The sequence below is a fragment of the Peromyscus leucopus genome, chromosome 10 (genome assembly GCF_004664715.2).
Source record: "Peromyscus leucopus breed LL Stock chromosome 10, UCI_PerLeu_2.1, whole genome shotgun sequence".
NCBI lineage: Eukaryota > Metazoa > Chordata > Mammalia > Rodentia > Cricetidae > Peromyscus > Peromyscus leucopus.
This window is the reverse complement of record NC_051071.1, coordinates 3,782,152-3,801,080: the sequence shown is the minus strand read 5'-3', so window position 1 is coordinate 3,801,080 and position 18,929 is coordinate 3,782,152. Positions and strand designations below refer to the sequence as shown.

General features: G+C 39.0%; 2 protein-coding genes across 6 annotated transcripts in view; one reads left to right on the top strand and one right to left on the bottom strand.

The window, feature by feature from the left end:
• The window catches only part of Erlec1 (endoplasmic reticulum lectin 1), a 32,223-nt gene extending 18,795 nt beyond the window's left edge, over nt 1–13,428 (bottom strand). For 2 of the 3 annotated variants that reach the window (XM_028860880.2, XM_037208898.1), the window contains exons 1-8: nt 13,085–13,428; nt 5,374–5,478; nt 4,089–4,169; nt 3,095–3,172; nt 2,950–3,013; nt 2,304–2,338; nt 642–865; nt 419–548 (exon numbers count right to left, since the gene is read on the bottom strand). In XM_028860880.2, the coding sequence (XP_028716713.1) occupies nt 419–548; nt 642–865; nt 2,304–2,338; nt 2,950–3,013; nt 3,095–3,172; nt 4,089–4,169; nt 5,374–5,478; nt 13,085–13,246 (879 nt within the window). In that variant the 5' untranslated portion in view covers nt 13,247–13,428. Of the gene's footprint in view, nt 1–418; nt 549–641; nt 866–2,303; nt 2,339–2,949; nt 3,014–3,094; nt 3,173–4,088; nt 4,170–4,781; nt 4,864–5,373; nt 5,479–13,084 lie in introns of those variants that run through there. The other variant, XM_028860881.2, reaches the window with a different exon arrangement.
• A 36-nt stretch (nt 13,429–13,464) lies between these two features.
• Asb3 (ankyrin repeat and SOCS box containing 3) overlaps nt 13,465–18,929 on the top strand; it is a 162,228-nt gene continuing 156,763 nt past the window's right edge. The window contains exons 1-3 of one of the 3 annotated variants that reach the window (XM_028860874.2): nt 13,467–13,623; nt 15,230–15,281; nt 16,826–17,021. In XM_028860874.2, coding sequence (XP_028716707.1) covers nt 16,987–17,021 — 35 coding nt within the window. In that variant the 5' untranslated portion in view covers nt 13,467–13,623; nt 15,230–15,281; nt 16,826–16,986. Of the gene's footprint in view, nt 13,624–15,229; nt 15,282–16,825; nt 17,022–18,929 lie in introns of all 3 variants that reach the window. The other 2 variants (XM_028860877.2, XM_028860873.2) reach the window with 2 other exon arrangements.

Here is an 18,929-nt window from a genome sequence, read left to right as displayed (position 1 = left end):
CAGGGACACTTGGCTTAGTCTGGGAGGAAGGGACTGGACCTCCCTGGACTGAGTCTACCAAGTTGATCACAGTCCTCGGGGGAGGACTTGTCCTGGAGGAGGTGGGAATGGAGGGTGGGCTGGGGGTAAGGGGAGGGCGTGGAAGGGGGGAGAATAGGGGAACCCATGGCTGATATGTAGAACTGAATGATATTGTAAAATAAAAAATATATATCACAAAAAAAAGGTGTGTCCCCCCAAAAAAAAAATTCTGACAAGTCTAAATAAAAGAATTGAAATTAATCAAATAATTAGAATTAAAAATTTAAAGTGAATAAAATAAATTGCCATTATTATGCTACAGAAATAACACATTGATACAGGTTCTGAAATATGGAAAAGGAAGTACTGATAAACTATAACTAGTTAACTCTCATACCTCTTTATTTCTCCTAAATGGCACCCTCAGTATCTCTTCCTGCTGCTCCAACTGTCTTAGTGTGAGGGGTTTAAATGGAGATCCTGGCAGTGATTGGCAGAATATATCATTCACAGGAGAGGCTCTGAACCTATTCAATAGGAAAAAAAGGCATTAAGGCTAAACATGAATGCTTTAAAGCCCATGTGTACTGTATGCTTAGAATACTGAATGAACAACTTACCTGTATTTAGGATGATTGCACAAGAGTGGTGTCAAAATGACAACTTCATATTCACAAGTTGTAACTTCAGCTACTGAAAGGATTTCATGCTTAGATTCAGGATGGCATATGTACATCACAGTGCTTGATCTGGGTCGGTTCTGTTTCAGACTACAAGGTGTACCATTTCCCATTCCCACAGGATAGTAGGGTGTCATCTGACCTTCAATATTTTTAGTGGGGATCTTAGAAAAAAAGTGTAGGCAGACCTTTTATTAGAAATTTGAGGTGGGTTTGAGGATGAGGTAAGTATTTATTCTGAAAGAAAACTACATTTTATTTGTAAACAGAAGATGAAAACGTCTGTACTTTTTTTGTTTTGTTTTTTCTTTCTTTCTTTATTCCCTTTTTGTCTGTACTTTCTTTTAAGTCAACCCTAATGTTCTTGAGCAAGTATGCATTTAGGGATAGTGTAATACAGAACAAATTATTTGATGCTAAAATTAAAATGTTAAGTTATGTACATTTAAGTGAACAGTACAAACACATGATTAATATGAGTTACTGTCAATAGTTCTGAAGAAACAAACTACGCTAACAAAAAAATTTACTATATTGGGCTGCTTAGCTCTTTTTTCACTAAACTCACAGTGAATGTTGTTTATAATTTAGATTCTACAAATTTTAAGGCTGTAGCATTCTTTGAAGTACATGAATTGTTCCTTTTACACAATATTACTCTAAGCCATCATTTGATGGACATATATGAAGTACCTACAATATGTACATGCATGGCAGCTTTGCATTGCACATAGATAAAACACAGTTCCTACACTTAGCCTCTATTTTTAAAGCCCATATTGGTAGGTAGCTTGTTATTTACATATGCAGTTTATCTGTTACATTTATAGGAGATGAGGCACAAGCAATAAAAATGTTCTTATTACCACTGTTTCTAATGCTACATAGAAAGCACCACAGCTAGGCATTGAAGTGATGGATTGGTATCAGCATTTCACAGACACACAATTGATATTATTCTTTTAGTAGTGGAGATTGAGCTTAAGGTGTTGTACATGCTAGACAGTGTTCTGATACTGGGCTGCAGCTTCACTCTTCCTTGTTATTTATTTTTGACATTACCTTTATGTATCTGCATGCATGGGCACATGTAGCTCTATGTGTGTGTGTAAGTCAGAGAACAACTTTCAGGAGCTGGTTCTCTCCTTCTACCATGTTGAAGGGAGTTAGGCCAAGAAGACCTTGAACTTGTGATTCTCCTGCCTTAGTCTCCCACGAAGCTGGGATGACAGCCCTGTGTCACCAGTCTCAACTGACAGTTTATTTAGGTATTATTTAAAAAGTAAGTAAAAGGATTACAACATTATTTATCTATTTTTGAGACAGGGTCTCACTTGTGTATAAAGCCCAGGATAGCCAAGAACTAGGTATGCAGAGTAGGCTCACAGAGATTTGTCTGCTTTTGCTTTCTGATGCTGGAATTAAAGGTGTGTGCCATCATGCTCAGTTGGCAATGGAACTTCCATAGAAAATCCAGTTGTCATAAACTGTGAATTTTATTTGACTCATTTCCTTGAGGCATTATACAAAGAATATATGTCTAGCTTCTGTCACTAAAGTCATACCTAACAATGAAGAATGATAAGTTAATACATCACTTGCCTCATTTAACTTCTCTTTTTCTTCTGCTTCTCGTTCTGTGGAAGCAATGCAAGAAAAAGGTGAACATACAGCATGAACAATCACATCTATATGACACAAATGACTGCTTTCAATCAGCTTTGGAACCTTAAACTTCTTTCTAAAGATGAAACAAGATTTTTGTCTTACTGCTTTTTTGAGTGAAAGTTGCTGGGTAATGGTGCCAGGGTCTCCTATGTACTAGGTGTTTACACGCCCTCTTCTCAGGCCTGCCCTTGACTTTTAAAGTTAGTGTTCCCAAAATGGCTTTCTATGAGAGACCCAAGTTTGATTCCTGGGATAGTGAAAGGAGAGAACTGATTCCCAGAAGTTTGCCTCTGACTCTGTGCACGCACATACATTAAAGAAATAAACAGTAATAACAATGCAAAAAAGGTATTATCCAGGAAAATTTCTTTTTCCTTTTCTTTTTTTTGAGTCAGTATCATGTTGCCTAAGTAGGCCTTGCTATGTAAAAAGAATGGCCTTGAATCACTGATCCTACTGCTTCTACCTGTGAAATGCTAGGCTTACAGTTCTGTACCACCATGCCTGGACTTAAATTTCAATTAGAACTTAAATGTTAAACCAAAACCCAGTAGTACTATCATCAGTTTTAGAGACTAACCTTTTTCAGACAGAAGATTCTTAGCCAGCATATTCCCAAGATAGTATTCATGAATATTTACTTTCTACATTAAAAAAAATTACAGTAAGTACAATATCATTGTGAAATTTCTTATTTTATGCTTTATAGTTCAAAGAAAACATACTTGGCCAGTTTCTTTTTCTTCATGGTACTGTCGAATATGTTTCCCATGACATACTTCGTAAGTCCAATAAGATTCAATCTAAGAAAGACATATGTTTTTAAATACACAAAAGCCATATAATCATATTGAATTTTCCTTGAAATTTTAGCAGCTGAGCAGATTCTCCCTCAAATCTGAAATAAATTTTTATGAAGTGACACTTATAATTATGCCACACAAAATGGCAAAATTTCTGAACTGTATTTGATTTCTATTAATTAGCAATGTATGAAGATTATGTGACAGAAATAGAGCTATAATATATTTGGGTGTGTAATAACTATCTGGCTACTTTTCTACATAGCTTAAAAATAGCAATTAGCATTTTTTTTTTTGTTTTTTTGAGACAGGGTTTCTCTGTGTAGCTTTGTGCCTTTCCTGGATCTTGCTCTGTAGACCAGGCTGGCCTCGAACTCACAAAGATCCGCCTGCCTCTGCCTCCCGAGTGCTGGGATTAAAGGCGTGCGCCACCACCGCCTGGCACAATTAGCATTTTATAATTCTATCATGTAAGAAAGCTTTCCTTTCAATTAAAAAACATTCAAAGTATTTTAGTAACTGATACTTAGATATTGGTGTACAATCTACTGCATATATAAGAATTTAAATGAACAACATACTATTAAGCAATAAGATTTGCACCTAACTTAAAATGTGACATACCATAATGAAGCAAAAAGAAAAGCCATTTTAAGGCTGCTAGAGACTTACTTTCTTTTTTTTTATTTATTTATTTATTTATTTATTTATTTATTTATTTATTTATTTATTTTTGATTTTTCAAGACAGGGTTTCTCTGTGTAGCTTTGTGCCTTTCCTGGATCTCGCTCTGTAGATCAGGCTGGCCTCGAACTCACAAAGATCCGCCTGCCTCTGCCTCCTGAGTGCTGGGATTAAAGGCGTGCGCCACTACCGCCCGGCGAGACTTACTTTCATATGTACATAAAATACGTACTCTGTAGGAACAACTGCTCTGTTTAAATAGTGGTTCCAAAAGCTCTCTTGGATTGGGGCCTTTGTAATCCTTTTCTTCTTCCTAAGAAAAAATTGGAGTTTAACATACAGTTTTTCTAGGACATCATCCAACTCTGCTGTTTGGTTATTAATTCATTAGTTAAATCACAAATGCTTGAAAATAAAAGAGAAAAAGTCAACATCTTTAATAAGAGCCTATGGTATGTTACTTCTTTCAAATGAACTGAAGTATAAAATATGAAGCCATAGAAAAATCTTCCATAGCATTCATTCTTTTTTTCAAAAAAGTTTTTATGTATAAGTTTTCTAAACAATCCTTGAAAACTTATTTCAGAATTTTCAATTGCCTATATCCCCCCCCAAATTCTAGCTATGAAAGTTTTAGGATGGTTCTATCGTGGAAAGGTGTTTTTCAGTTTCCTACATATTTTAATACTTCAGACTGGAACCACATGTGTGGTTATGTGGGTATATTTTGTTTTAAAGGGGCTTAAAACAGCATGGAGCAGCTGCCTTGGGCAGATTTCAAATATGAACAAAATTTAAGAAAAGCATTGAGTTTCATATTCTACTTTACAGACCATAAAAATGTAAATTGGCTTAATAAATTCAATGAGTGGAAGAATTGAGTTTCAAATTTGTTCAGGGATCCACAGCTAACTGTAGCCTATACCTCAGCCTCCTGGCTCCTAGGCTGGTGTCCTTTCCATTTTACCATGCTGCCTCTCCTGTTTCATCTTGAAAGAAGTCATTGCCTTGAAGGATGGATAAGAGGCAGTTAGGGCATTTTAGGAGAAAGAAAAGGGCGTGAGCTAAGGTAGTGAGAAAGCATAAGGTACCTACAGAATTATTTATTATAAGAAATCTTTATGAAAACACTATGTTTACATTAAGATATTGTGTTTGAAAACCATTTGCATAAAGGAAAACAAGCACAACAACATTAATAACTAATCCCCCCCCTTTTTTTTGTAATTTTAGACAAGGTCTCACAATGTAGGCCAGGCTGACTTAAACTCATGGCAGTCCTTCTGCCTCTGCCTCCTGAGTATTGAGATTATAGGTATGAACTACCACACCTAGCTGGTAGCTAATTTTTCCAAAATGAATCCCCAAATCAAAGAAAACAGTAATAAGGGGTTAAAGTTTTCATGCTACAAGGTTGTTCAGAATCTTGTTACTCAATTTTAAGGTATATCACTATAGGGTTGTAAAATACATACATTTGGTAAGAGGGATCAGTAATGTATGTATAAAAAACATACCTCATCCCCACTTGTCACAAGAGGAAGTATACATTTGTATTTTTCTTTATGTGCAGTTGTCATGATGACATAATTATCTTCTTTATACAAAACTCCAGTTGTAGGCTAGAAACAGAAAAATATACATTTTTTTTTTCAGTTAAAGTGCATTACACTGAATGAATTCAGTACTAGTTAAAGCAAAGGTTCCTCAAATGAATTTATTATTTCAACTAGTATTTGGTTTTCTTTGTTTTTGTTTTTTGTTTGTTTAAATTTTTAGACAAGAATTTCTCTGTGTAACAGTCCTGGCTGTCTTGGAACTCAATTTGTAGACCAGGCTGGTCTCAAACTCACTGAGATCCATCTGTCTCTGCTTTCCAAGTGCTGGGATTAACACGTGTGCTACCACTGCCTGGCTCAACTGAAGATGTTTAAAGCATATTTTCAGAGGTATGCAAAATAGTATACACATTTTTAAATGATAAAGTGGAGATAAATTGTATCCTGCTGTTCAAGCTAACAGAAAAAAAAAATAAAGTTTGGGATATAAAGGAAAACAAGTAATGTAATTGATTGAAGTTTAAAATTCTAATTAATACACAACAATTAATAAAGGGGACCTCTCGAAACTGAGAAGCTTTTGCAAGGCAAAAGACACAGTCAATAAGACAAAAAGACAGCCAACAGAATGGGAAAAGATCTTCACCAACCCCACATCTGACAGAGGATTGATCTCCACAGTATATAAAGAACTCAAGAAACTAGACATCAAAGCACTGAACAGTCCAATTAAAAAATGGGCTAAAGAGCCAAACAGAGAATTCACAAAACAAGAACTACAAATGGCTGAAAGACATTTAAAGAAATGCTCAACATCCTTAATCATCAGAGAAATGCAAATCAAAACGACTCTGAGATACCACCTTACACCTGTCAGAATGGCTATGATCAAAAACACCAATGACAGTCAATGTTGGAGAGGATGTGGAGCAAAGGGAACACTCCTCCACTGTTGGTGGGAATGTAAACTTGTACAACCACTGTGGAAATCAGTATGGAGGTTTCTCAGAAAATCAGGAATCGAACTACCTCAAGACCCAGCCATCCCGATCTTGGGCATATACCCAAGGAATGCTGATTCATACCATAAAGATACATGCTCAGCTATGTTTATAGCAGCCCTATTTGTTTTTTTTTTTTTTTTTTTTTTTTTGGTTTTTCGAGACAGGGTTTCTCTGTGTAACTTTGTGCCTTTCCTGGGACTCACTTGGTAGCCCAGGCTAGCCTCGAACTCACAGAGATCCGCCTGCCTCTGCCTCCCGAGTGCTGGGATTAAAGGTGTGCGCCACCACCGGCCAGACCTGGAAACAACCTAGATGCCCATCAGCAGAAGAATGGATGAAAAAAATATGGTACATATACACAATGGAGTACTACTCAGCAGAGAAAAACAATGAAAGCATGAAATTTGCAGGCAAATGGATGGAACTAGAAAAAATCATCCTGAGTGAGGTAACCCAATCCCAGAAAGACAGTCATGGTATGTACTCACTCATAAGTGGATTCTAGATATAAAATAAAGAACAATCAGACCACAACCCATAGAACCATGGAGGCTATATATATAGCATGGAGGTCCCTAGGATGACTGTGGCTTATAATAAATTTCGGTTTTACTCAATTATTGAAAAAAAAAAATAGCCAAATGAATGGAAACACATGAACTATGAACCAAAGGCTGAGGGGCCCCCAGCTGGATCAGGCCCTCTGAATAGGTGTGACTGTTGTCTGGCTTGATCAGTTTGGGAGGCAACTAGGCAGTGGGACCAAGTCCTGTGCTCATTGCATGATTGGCTGTTTGAAACCTGGAGCTTATGCAGGGACACTTGGCTCAGTCTGGGAGGAAGGGACTGGACCTGCCTGGACTGAGTCTACCAGGTTGATCGCAGTCCTCAGGGGAGGATTTGCCCTGGAGGAGGTGGGAATGGGGGGTGGGCTGGGGGGGAAGGGGAGGGGGTGGGAGGGGGGAGAATAGGGGAACCCGTGGCTGATATGTAGAACTGAATGGTATTGTAAAATAAAATAAATAAAATTAAAAAAAAATTCTAATTAATAAGCATCATGAGGCTACATTGTGGCATACACCTTTAAGTCTAGCACTCCAGAGGCAGAAGCAAGTGGATTGCTTTAAGTTTGAGGCTTCCCTGGTTTACTTTTGTGGTTGTGCTGAAAATGGAATCTAGATCTACGTGTGCTAAGTATATGCCACTGAGCTATATTCCTAGTTCAGCAGACCAAGAATAGTCAGAGAAACACTGTCACTGAATACCTATAACTTCTATCAGCAATCACCATCTATATCTGACAATCCTTAGACTTTACAAATGTTCTCTGAATTTGGTTGGATGCGACACTAGAACACAGCATAAAGCGGTTATTTTTCACATATTTGGGGAATACATAAATTCCTTTAAAAAGAATAGTTATCATGGACCCTCTGTGCTGACATACCCTTTCTTCGGAATATATATCAAGAATCAGCACAATTCACTGTAAGGGGCCATGCTGTGGAATAATCCTCTTGTACACTGAAAAGATTTGTCACTCAAATCAGTTTAATAAAACGCTGATTGACCAGGCAGGAAGTACAGGTGGGGCAACCAAACTACGGATGATGGGAAGGAGAAGAATGGAGTTAGAGGAGTCACTACCTAGATGCAGAGGGAGCAGGAGATGAACATGACATAATAATAAAGGTACTGCCATGTGGCAATGCATAAAAAGAAATATAGATTAACTTAAAATGCAAGAGCTAACTGGGTAGTGGTGGCACATGCCTTTAATCCCAGCACCCAGGAGGCAAAGGTAGGTCTCTGTCAGTTTGAGGCCAGCCTGGTCTAGAGTGAGTTCTAGGACAGATTCCAACGCTACACAGAGAAACCCTGTCATGAAAAAAAAAAAAAAAAAAAAAAAAAAAAAAAGTAAGAGCTAGTTAGTAATAAGCCTGAGTTGAGGTTGAGTATTTATAATTCATATTCAGCCTCTGTGTTGGTTATTTGGGACCAGGCAGTCAGGACATGGAAATGTCTGTTTACCAAGGCCATACAGTAAATGTTTTAGGCTTTATGGATATAATCTGTGCTAACTCTGTTACCCTAGCAACAAAGCACATGGACAATATGTAAATAAACAGGCATGGTTATTTTTTAAAATAATTTATACTTTTCTGAAGTATAAAAACCTGTAGTCAGCTAGCATAAGAGCTATAGTTCTTTCCTGTTATATGTCAGTTTTTTTACTATACCTTAAGTTTTCTGTACTATGAAAACAAATGTACATTGCTTGTATGAACCAACATATTTTAAGCAAACACTTCAATTAATCTACCTTATTTTAATAAAAGGCAACCTCTGTTCTCTGATACATATGTTATGGTACCTCAAGTCTCTTTACTTTTCTCTTCTTGTAATGCTTTGTAAAACCACTGCCTGTTTGGCTCTTACTAGCAAGGAAAGATTAACTTCTTGTTAAGTAAGTATATCTATTCTTTTCTCTTTTTAATAAAACTTTTACTATACTATATACTACTTGGAACCAATGCAATCTTAAATATAAATGACAATTAGGTCAATGTTTTCCCAAGACAATGAAAGAAACAGGCAGTATTAGGTCTTAGAAGCCTGGGGAATAAGTTCCAGACCAAATCTTTCCACTACCAAATCTGCAAATACCTAAGTCCCTTATAGAAATGGCACAGATTTGCATATAACCTATGCAATAGCCTCCCTTATATTTTAAATCATATCTAGATAATTTCCAACACTAAAGCAATGTAAATATTTAACTACATGTTATACTGTTTTCCTTTTTAGGGAATGAGAAGGCCTGTATGCATTCCATTTAGACTTAATTGTTTCCCTCTGATTTTTGTTGGTATTGACAAGTTTTTGGTATTTGTGTGTGTGTATATGTTTGTGTTTGTTTGTTTATTTATTTATTTTTTGTTTTTTTTTTTCTTTCCCGAAACAGGGTTTCTCTATGTAGCTTTGGCGCCTTTCCAGGAATTTACTCTGTAGCCCAGGCTGGCCTCGAACTCACAGAGATCCACCTGCCTCTGCCTCTTGAGTACTGGCATTAAAGGCGTGCACCACCACCGCCTGGCTGTGTATTTTATTTTTTGAGCAGTGTCCTTTATATAGCTCTAGTTGTTTTGGAACCTGCTGTGTACACTGGGCTGGTCTTGAACTCAGAGATCTTCCTGCCTTTGCTTCCTAAACTGTTGACAAGGTTTAGCGAGATACCACATGTTGGTCTTGCCTAAACTCACTATGGAGGCCAGGGTGGCTTTGAACTCACAGCAATCTTCCCGCCTCAGCCTTCTGAGTGTTGGGATTATATGCTACCATCCCTTCTCCTGAGAATTCTGATACTAGGTTGAGGGAATCCACAGACACAGACCTTGCAGATATGAACATGTAGCATGTAGAATAAAAAAAAAAAAAATTTTTTTTTTTTAAAGATTTCTTTATTATGTTCTGTCTGCATGCCAGAAGAGGGCACCAGATCACATTACAGATGGTTGTGAGCCATCCTGGGAATTGAACCCAGGATCTCTGGAAGAGTAGCCAGGGCTCTTAACCTCTGAGCCATCCCTTCAGCCCCCAAATATCTTCTTTTACGTACTCTGCATTTATTAATTCATTCATCCTCAAATGAAGCATTATACTCATTTTTACAGAAAAGGACTCTGGGGGCAGAGATTAAACAATTTGTCCAATGTTAATCTAGTAAGATGGAGCAGAGCTCAGAGAAGCCAAGCAGGTCAGCTCCATAGGCATGTGCTTATTACTGTTTTAACATATTTGAACCAGTCTTTATTAATATATATTCTAAATATTACTATGTATATTTATTTTATGGCCAAAGATACTTGTTTAAAAGGCCATCATAGGTGATAAGGTTATCAAAATATTTGAAGATGAGGAGTTGTGAGGCCAAATTTATTTTTTGGAGACAGGTTCTCATGTAACCCAAGCTAGCTTCAAACTTGCTATATAGACAATGTATTAAGCTATCCTTGAACTTCTGATCTTTTTGTCTCTACCTATCAAGTATTGGGATTAGAGGAGTGTGCCACCCTTTCCTGCTTGGAAGTCAATTATTTTTAGTTTATTAAAAGACTTTCTATTTATTATTATCATTATTATTATTTTTGAAGCAAGGTCTCACTGTATAGCCCTGGTTGGCCTAGAACTTGCTATGTAGACTAAGCTGGCTTTGAACTTAGAGATCTGCCTACCTCTGCCTCCTGAGTACTGGGATTAAAGGTGTGTGCCACTCCTTCCTGGCTAGTTTTCAATAAAGTGGATGCAATAGGGAAAACTTTTCTGGACCAGTGAGTCACTTATAAGGATCACGAGGTATAATTTAAATCATTATATATATATATATATATATATATATATATATATATATATATATATATTTTACAATACCATTCAGTTCTACATATCAGCCATGGGTTCCCCTATCCTCCCTCCTCCCACCCCCTCCCCTTACCCCAGCCCACCCCCATTCCCACCTCCTCCAGGGCAAATCCTCCCCGAGGACTGCCATCAACCTGGTAGACTCAGTCCAGGCAGAGGATATTCTTAAGAGAGAGGCCAATGAGACCCTGTCTCAATAACAGCAGGAGGCCGGGCAGTGGTGGCGCACGCCTTTAATCCCAGCACTCGGGAGGCAGAGGCAGGCAGATCTCTGTGAGTTCCAGGCCAGCCTGGACTACCAAGTGAGTTCCAGGAAAAAGGCGCAAAGCTGCACAGAGAAACCCTGTCTCGAAAAACCAAAAAAAAAAAAAAAAAAAAAAAAAACCAGCAAGAAAAGCAACTACAATAACAGGTTTAAGAAAAACAAAACAAACAAACAAACAAACAAAAAACTCCAGCTATTTTAATTCAGTGTTTGCCAATTTTCCTAGTTCACACAGTTTCTGAGTTATTTACAAATGTCCAATCAACTGACGCATAAAAATAACCAGCAACCATGTGAAGGGGGCAGTTATTTCAATTAAATAAAGCACGGAAGGGAAGTGTTAAGATTACAGAAGTATTTAAAAATTCAAAAGATCAACTATTGAAAGCTTACTTTTGTACAAGGATATGGCTCTTTTCCCAATTCAGAGAAAGCATCTAGATTTTTCCCAAAGTAATTCAGACTAAACAAAAAGAAAAACAAACACACAAATAGCCTAAAACTCCCAAGTCTTCAAGTATGTCCACCTGAGATTTTGTTGCCATCTCCTCAGGCCTGTAATATTTTGTAGAAATGTTTTAACACTGGAGACCAATCAAAATAAAATAAAATTAAAATATTAGTAGATTATGGCATTAATACAAAGGTAGTCCTAACTTATGTCCAGAGAAACGTCTACTTAAAGGATATGGTCAGAATGTAACAGAAAGTTAGAGAAACAAATGGAATATAAAATACAGCATAAGCAAAACCCATCACAAAGTGATGTGGTGATGGTTAATACCCTAACTTAGTAATTTTGTGGTGCTGTCCATATGAAGGCTTGTGCCCTAGGCTAGTGCTTTGTCACTGAGCTATACTTTTGGTGCCTAACTTGGTACATAATGTCTTGGCATTAGAGTAATACCTATTAACATCTCAATGGAACAGTAAGCGAGCAATACAATAAAACTGACCCACTTGAATTGATGGTATGTAATTGGAACGTAATTAAAAAACTAAACAAAAAAAAAACCCTTTGCTTTTCCTAGCATGTCAATCTGAAATAAGAATATGCTATTGTTAACAGCACAATAAAAAAAAAAAAGATTTTTTTTTTTCCTCTTTAACTGTGTGTATGTGTGTGTAGTTAAACACATGAATACAGGGGGCAGATGACTAAGAGAGCACTGGATCCCCTGGAGCTGTTGTGAGATACCAGATGTATGTAGGTGCTGGAAAACAAACTTGGATCCTCTGGAAAAGCACTAAGTGTTTTTAACTGCTAACCTCTCTTTTCAGCCCTCAAGGTCACCTTTTAAAATAAATTGGTCTGCAGTAGCTCTACATGCATAGACTTTTCAGAACTACACTCTCTCAAACAGAATTTTCATCCTCGTGAGATTATAGACAGATTTATATAATTCTGCACTGTATAAGACTTCATCATAAAATCTCACATTCTGGGGCTGGAGAGATGATGCAGCAATTAAGAACGGGCATTACTCCTTGTAGACGACTGAGTTTAGTTTCAAGGTCTCACAACCACCGGCCCAGGTCACTTGTTACTCAAGTGTACAGAACCCCTTTCACACAATACACACAATTAATTAAAGAAGTATGTGTTGGAGGGGAAAAACTAATAGAGATGGGGCTTGTGTCTGCAGGACCGTTGTGTGGATAGGGTGGTGTGGTCGTAATTCTAAGACTTCCTCCATAGAGTGGGACTGTTGGGAAGCCCGGTCTCGCGCAAAGGAATTTAAAGGAGGGAGAGGAAGTGATCGCTTGATTTTCTAGTTTTTAGTATGGAGGACACATCCAGATAGTGTGCTGAATCAATCAATGAATGAAAGAAGGAAGACACTTCGGCTTGGGGAAGATAAACGCTTGAAAAAAAAAAAAAAAGGTTCTGGAAGAGAATGCTAGGAAAACTGAAGACTGGGCTGAATGCTTCGTGCTGGGAAGAGGAGAGGTGGCTGCAGCTAGCGAGGGCACTGACCAGAGAGAACTCGGTGCCGGGCCAGTTGACGCGGAAGGGGATGTCGTCGCTGAGCTGGGGCAGCGCTCGGCCGCCGCCAGACGCTTCCAGGAGACCGCACAGGACCAGCAACAGCGGCCCTCCGGGGACCAGGCTCCGCACGCCGCCGCCTCCTTCCTCCATCCTCCGTTGCCGCGTCCTCCAGCCGCCGTCACAACCTCCTCTACCCGAGGAGAACAGGTGGTGGAGGAGGAGGAGAAGGAGGCGGCGGCGGGACTACAAAGCGTCCTAGGTGCAGGAGACCCAACCGCCGCCACGTCTCCTTCCGGAGAGTTGGGCAACGCCGCCTCCGCCCTACACTCGGGCCACCGCTTCCGGGGCAGGCAGCACATCAACATCCGGGGTCGTGGGTCGGTAGCCTACGGAAGCCCGCGCTTGGGTCGCCTTGCACTGCGTTGGGCCGTAGCATCTTAGCGGTTTTACTCAAAAACGGAGGTCTGGGACCTAACGCCGGTTGAGCGGGTCTGGGAGCGGGCCCTTGGGAGAAGCGGCACGGCGAGGTGAGTCCTGACCCGGCCGCCGAGTCCAGCTGCGTGGGACTCTCGCGGGGTGGGGGTGGGGGGTGGGGAGTGGGCGGCGGCGCCCAAAGAGCGGGTAGAGAGGTCGAAGTAGAAATTACAGTTCCGGCTGAGCTGTGTGCCCTCCACTCGTATGTTTTCACACTTCATCTTCCCGTTGGAAACTTCTCTTAGTTTTTTCTGCTGGCAACTGTTGTCAAGTCAGTCCTCAGCTCCTTACTAACGATGCCTGTGTTTGGGGACACCCAGGTGATACCTGCCATCCCACAATATGGGGAAGCCGTGGTCCTTTGACGTTGGCGTGGACGGAGACTTGTGAGGCGGCTAGGCTTGCATTTTCACCTCACAAGGGGCTCCTCTCTTCCTTGGTTCAAGTGTTGGGCTGTTGTTATTTTGCTTAGGAATCTGTTAAGTTTCTTTACGTCAAGGCCAGAGCCAGGTGAATGTGAAGTTACGAACTAAGTCACAGCAGAGTGAATCTAGACAGACAGTTTTGGTTTCATCTCCTCTTCCTGAAAAAAAAAAAAGTCCACATTTGTTTCATCTCTAGTATAATAATTTATAGTGTTTACCATAGAACACTTGTTAAAAACTTCCCCAAATTCGAACCAAATCAAAAAGCAGGGAGAGCAGTCAGTTTTTCATCTCTACAAATTTTAAAGAAAACAATATTGTTCTAGAACTGTCATATATTGTTCATTAAATTAGCACTTCTCAATATTTAATGTGTGTCAGGCATTGATGAGTTGTAAGCTAGCGAATAATGAATTTCTGTCGTTTGTTTCTCATTTTCTAGCAAATGAATAATTATGAACTAGGGGCTGGAGAGAGTTGGTTCACTTGTTAAGAGCACTGGCTGCTCTTCTAGAGGATCAGCAGTTAGAATCTCAGCACTCACATGGAGGCAGGCTCTCAGCCATCTGTAATTAGTTCTAGATCTGACACATACACAAACATACACAAAACATCAACACATAATAATATATATTAATAATAACACATAGTAATAACATAATAATTATAGTCTTGTAAAAATTGCCAATTGGATATTACTAATAAAGCAGTTAACATTACTTAGTTTTTGCTAATCATAATATGAACTTATATGTATGAATTCTACTGTATTAAGAATTCTAATTCTTATGAGTCAGATTCTGTAGATTGTGTAGTAAACAGATGTTGAGGTGAAGATACAAAGAAGGAACTGAAGAACTCTGGGGTTGGTCAGAAAAGGTATCCTAGGAGTGGTGACACTAAAACTGGTATTTAAAGTGTTTCTAGGATTTCAATATGTAGTAGGGAGAGTGTATCCAATCCTTAGATGGTCTATTAGTGCTTTTTGGTGTGGTCAGAGGACAAGGTATGGTGAAATCAGCAGCAGGAGATTGGGTCTATTGAAGGAGAGAGAGTTGGTTCAGAGAATGTTGCATATGTCTCAAAGAGGGTCTGAGCTTTTTAAAAATAGGTCTGGACTTTTTTGGTCTAAAACTCTATGTGTAGCTTGGCTGATCTAAAAAAATGCTTTATTTTTATTTTATGTATATGACTGCTTTGTCTGTCTGTGTGTCTGTGTACCACATGGGTGCAGTGCCTTCAAAGGACAGAAGAGGATATTGGATCCTTTGGAATTGGAGCTACAGGTAATTGTTAGCCTGCATGTTTGGGAATCAAACTTGTGTCCTCTGGAAGAGCAGCTAGTTCTCTTAACTGCTGAGCCCTCTCTCCAGAACCCTGGCCTTGAATTTGTGATCAACTTGCCTGAGCCTCTCAGATGCTGGGAGATCAAAACTTTTTGAGGTGGTAGACTTTCTATTGGAATCATTTGAGGGATGTCTGTTTTTCAAGCAAATAGAGCATACAGAGATGAATTCTAAATGGATTAAATGTTTGAGTGGACCAGAAAAAAAGTAGAAGAAAACTTAGGGGAGTAATTGAATAATTGGTATAATTTCTAAATGCTGCAAAGAAACTAAGTTTATGTGAAAGAGAATGCCACTGAGATGTTCTACTTAAGCAGGTAGACTCTTGTGAGGAAGTGGCACTTCTTATTTGACTTGAATGGTGAAAAGAAGAGAGCTACACAGAGATGTCCAGACAGAAGCCTGAGGCAAGAATGAGATTGGCCTGTGTGAGGGACAGAGAGGCCAGTATAGCTGGTGTACAAGAAAACTGTGCCAAGAGATGGAGACGAAGGAAGGAGTCAGTGGGACACAGCCTTGTAGGCAGGGCAGCACAAGGCCTGATGTGCCCTTGTTATTATGGTTTCTGTGTGGAAAAGTTATTGTAGGGGAGTTGATGGGGCGAATATGTAACCTCCAAAATATGTAGACATTTTCTAATCCTCAGAACTCAAGTATAAACTATGTGGAAAAAAGAATATTTATAGCTGTAATTCAATTTAAGATGAGGTCAAACTGAATTAGGTGGGCCTTAATCCAGTGACTTATCTTTCTTTCCTTTTCTTTTTCTGGAGTTGAGGACTGAACTCAGGGCCTTAAGCAAGCACTCTACCACTGAGCTAAATTCTCAACCCTGACTGTCATCTTTTTAAGAAGAGAAAAATTTGGTCTTAGACTCATAGCGAAAATGCCTTATGAAGAAAGCAGTAGATTTGAGTAATCGTCCTACATAAACTGGTAGCATAACAATAGAGAAGGGGGAGTTTGATCAGAAGTACCTATTTATATGTCCATTAATAATAACAATTTTTCTTCTAAAATTGTATTATTATTATATGTGTATGTATGATGTGTGTATGGGTGTGTGTTGGTGGGCTTGGGTGCATGCCATGGTGTACATGTTGTAGTCAAAGGACAGCTGACTGAACAGTTAACTGGATGAGATGCTGTTAAGAAGCTGTGTAAGATAGATAGTAAGTGATCAATATAAGTAATAGCACAGAATGGGATTATAGGGGAAGATGGAGTTGACTTGATACAATAGAGTTCTTTTAGAAGAGGGAAGGAACCTCAGTTGAGAAAATGCCCCACCAGATTGGATTGAGGGCAAGCCTTTGTTGCTTTTTCTTGATTGATGATTGATGTGCGAGGGCCCAACTTATTGTGGGCAGTGCTGCTACTAGGCTGGCGGTCCTGGGTGTGATAAGAAAGTATGATAAGCAAGTGGTAAGGAGCAAGCCCCAGTAAGTAACTTCTGCTACTTCTGCTCCAATTCCTTTCTGCAGATTTCTGCTCTGAGTTTTTACCTCTATGACTTCTGCTCCAATTCCTGCCCTGGCTTCTCTCAGTGATGTCTTATAAGCTGTGAGCTGAAATAAATTCTTTCCTTCCCAACTTACTTTTGGTCATGGCACTTTGTCACATTAATGGAAACCTTAACTAAGACATGACTGGATTAGATAGAAATGAAGACCTTGCAAGGTGTGTATTAATAAAAGCAATATTCTCTTGTATTTTGGAAGAGTTTAGAACAAGATGTTCTCAACCTTGGTACTGTTGGTAGTTTGGCCTGGATAACACTTAGTGTGGAGTGCTATATTGTGTCCTATATGTTTGGTATCTTGACTTGGGTTTACCAGATGCTAGTAACAATTATTATCTTTTCCATACCCACAGTTTGTGACACTAAAAAATATCAACAGACATTTTTAAATGTTCCCTGGCAGACAAAATGTCCTGTGGTTGAGAATGACTAGTTTAGACTTTTAAATAAGATTAGGTATTAGCTTACTGAGTGGGAAAATGTTCAGGAATGGATGGGTAGCTTTCTAGCACTTCAAGAACTGTGTAATGAGTGTATTCTTACTTTGTCTTAATGATTCTAATGCATCTGTAATAATTCTTTTTTATATTTATGTATTTACTTATTTTATGTATATGAGTGTTCTACCTGCATGTATGCCTTTATGCCAGAGGGGTGGCCTCAGATGATGGTTGTGGACCACCATGTAGTTGTTGGATATTGAACTCAGGAAGTTCCTAACTGCTGAGCCATCATGCCAGCCCTTTATCTGTAATTATTCTTAAGGCTCATTTTTCCTTGCACTGATGCCATCATATCATATCAGACCTTCTCTGTCATTTGCTTTTCTCATTGCTGTGACCTAATACCCAACAAAAGCAGCTCAGAGGAGGCAGAATTTATTTTGGTTCCTAGTTCAGAGGGTATGGTCTATCTTGGCAGGGAAGTCATGGCCATTGGGGTGGTTCCCTCCTCAGTCAACAGCTGAAGCTTGATATGCAGCTTGGTTCTATCTGTGGGGATCAGGAGTTAGAAGACTCTTGAGAGAGGCACCTCTGGACTGTTTCCCTTAATGGCCACCTCAGTTACCACCTCTTCTTCTGCCAACCATGTTTTCTCTGCAAAGGTTCACAGCTTCCCAAAATGTGCTAACATCTGGGGACATTAAGACATTGCAGTCTTCTGAGGATACTTGACATTTACAACATATTGCTGAAGAGGATTTTGGATGTAGATATGTAGAAGATTGTTTTGAATCTGTATTTACCCCATGTGGTGATATTTTGTATATGCTCTAACAAATAAAAAACTTGCCTGAAGGCAGAGAGCCAAGCCAGCCACTAGTTATCTTTAGAGGCCAGGCAGTGGTGGCACACACCTTTAATCCCAGTACTTGGGAGGTATACAAGCCTTTAATCCCAGCACTAGGGAGGTTGAGACAGGAAGTGGTATGGCTGGGCAGAGAAAGGAATATAAGATGGGAGGGGAAAGGAGCTCAGTCTTTTTGGCTGAGGAGTTGGTGAGGTGAGAGGCGGCTGTATCTTGTTCCTTTGTCTCTCTGATCTTTCAGCATTTACCCCGATATCTGGCTCTAGGCTTTATTAAGACCAATTAGGCTTTATGCTACAACCCCATATGGTAGCCTAGTAATTATTATGGGAAAAAACAAAACAAAACTCTTATTACTTTATTTTGTATTTTATAGACTTTTCCTCATCGGAATTGTATAGAATACATAATTTAAAATTTCATTTAACTTTATGATTCTTGGGTTCTAAATAAAATCCCATATATTTTGCAGATTTCATTTCTCTGTAGATGAGGGAACTAGCTGTAAGGCAGTAGCTCTTAATGAGTACAATGACAGTTCTGGGTAGACATCGAGCAAGTTGTATACTTACTCATCTAGCAGCCTTTTGGTGGCACTGTTGTAGGTATGTAGATAGTAGGTTTTATAAAATTGATTAGATAAAGATCAAGAGGTAGGTGAGAGAGAGGGTGAGAGTCAATAAGATAGGATCTAACAGGAAGGATTTGGATTTTGGATCAGTCTAATTTGAACATTGCTTTAAACTTGAGATCTTTCT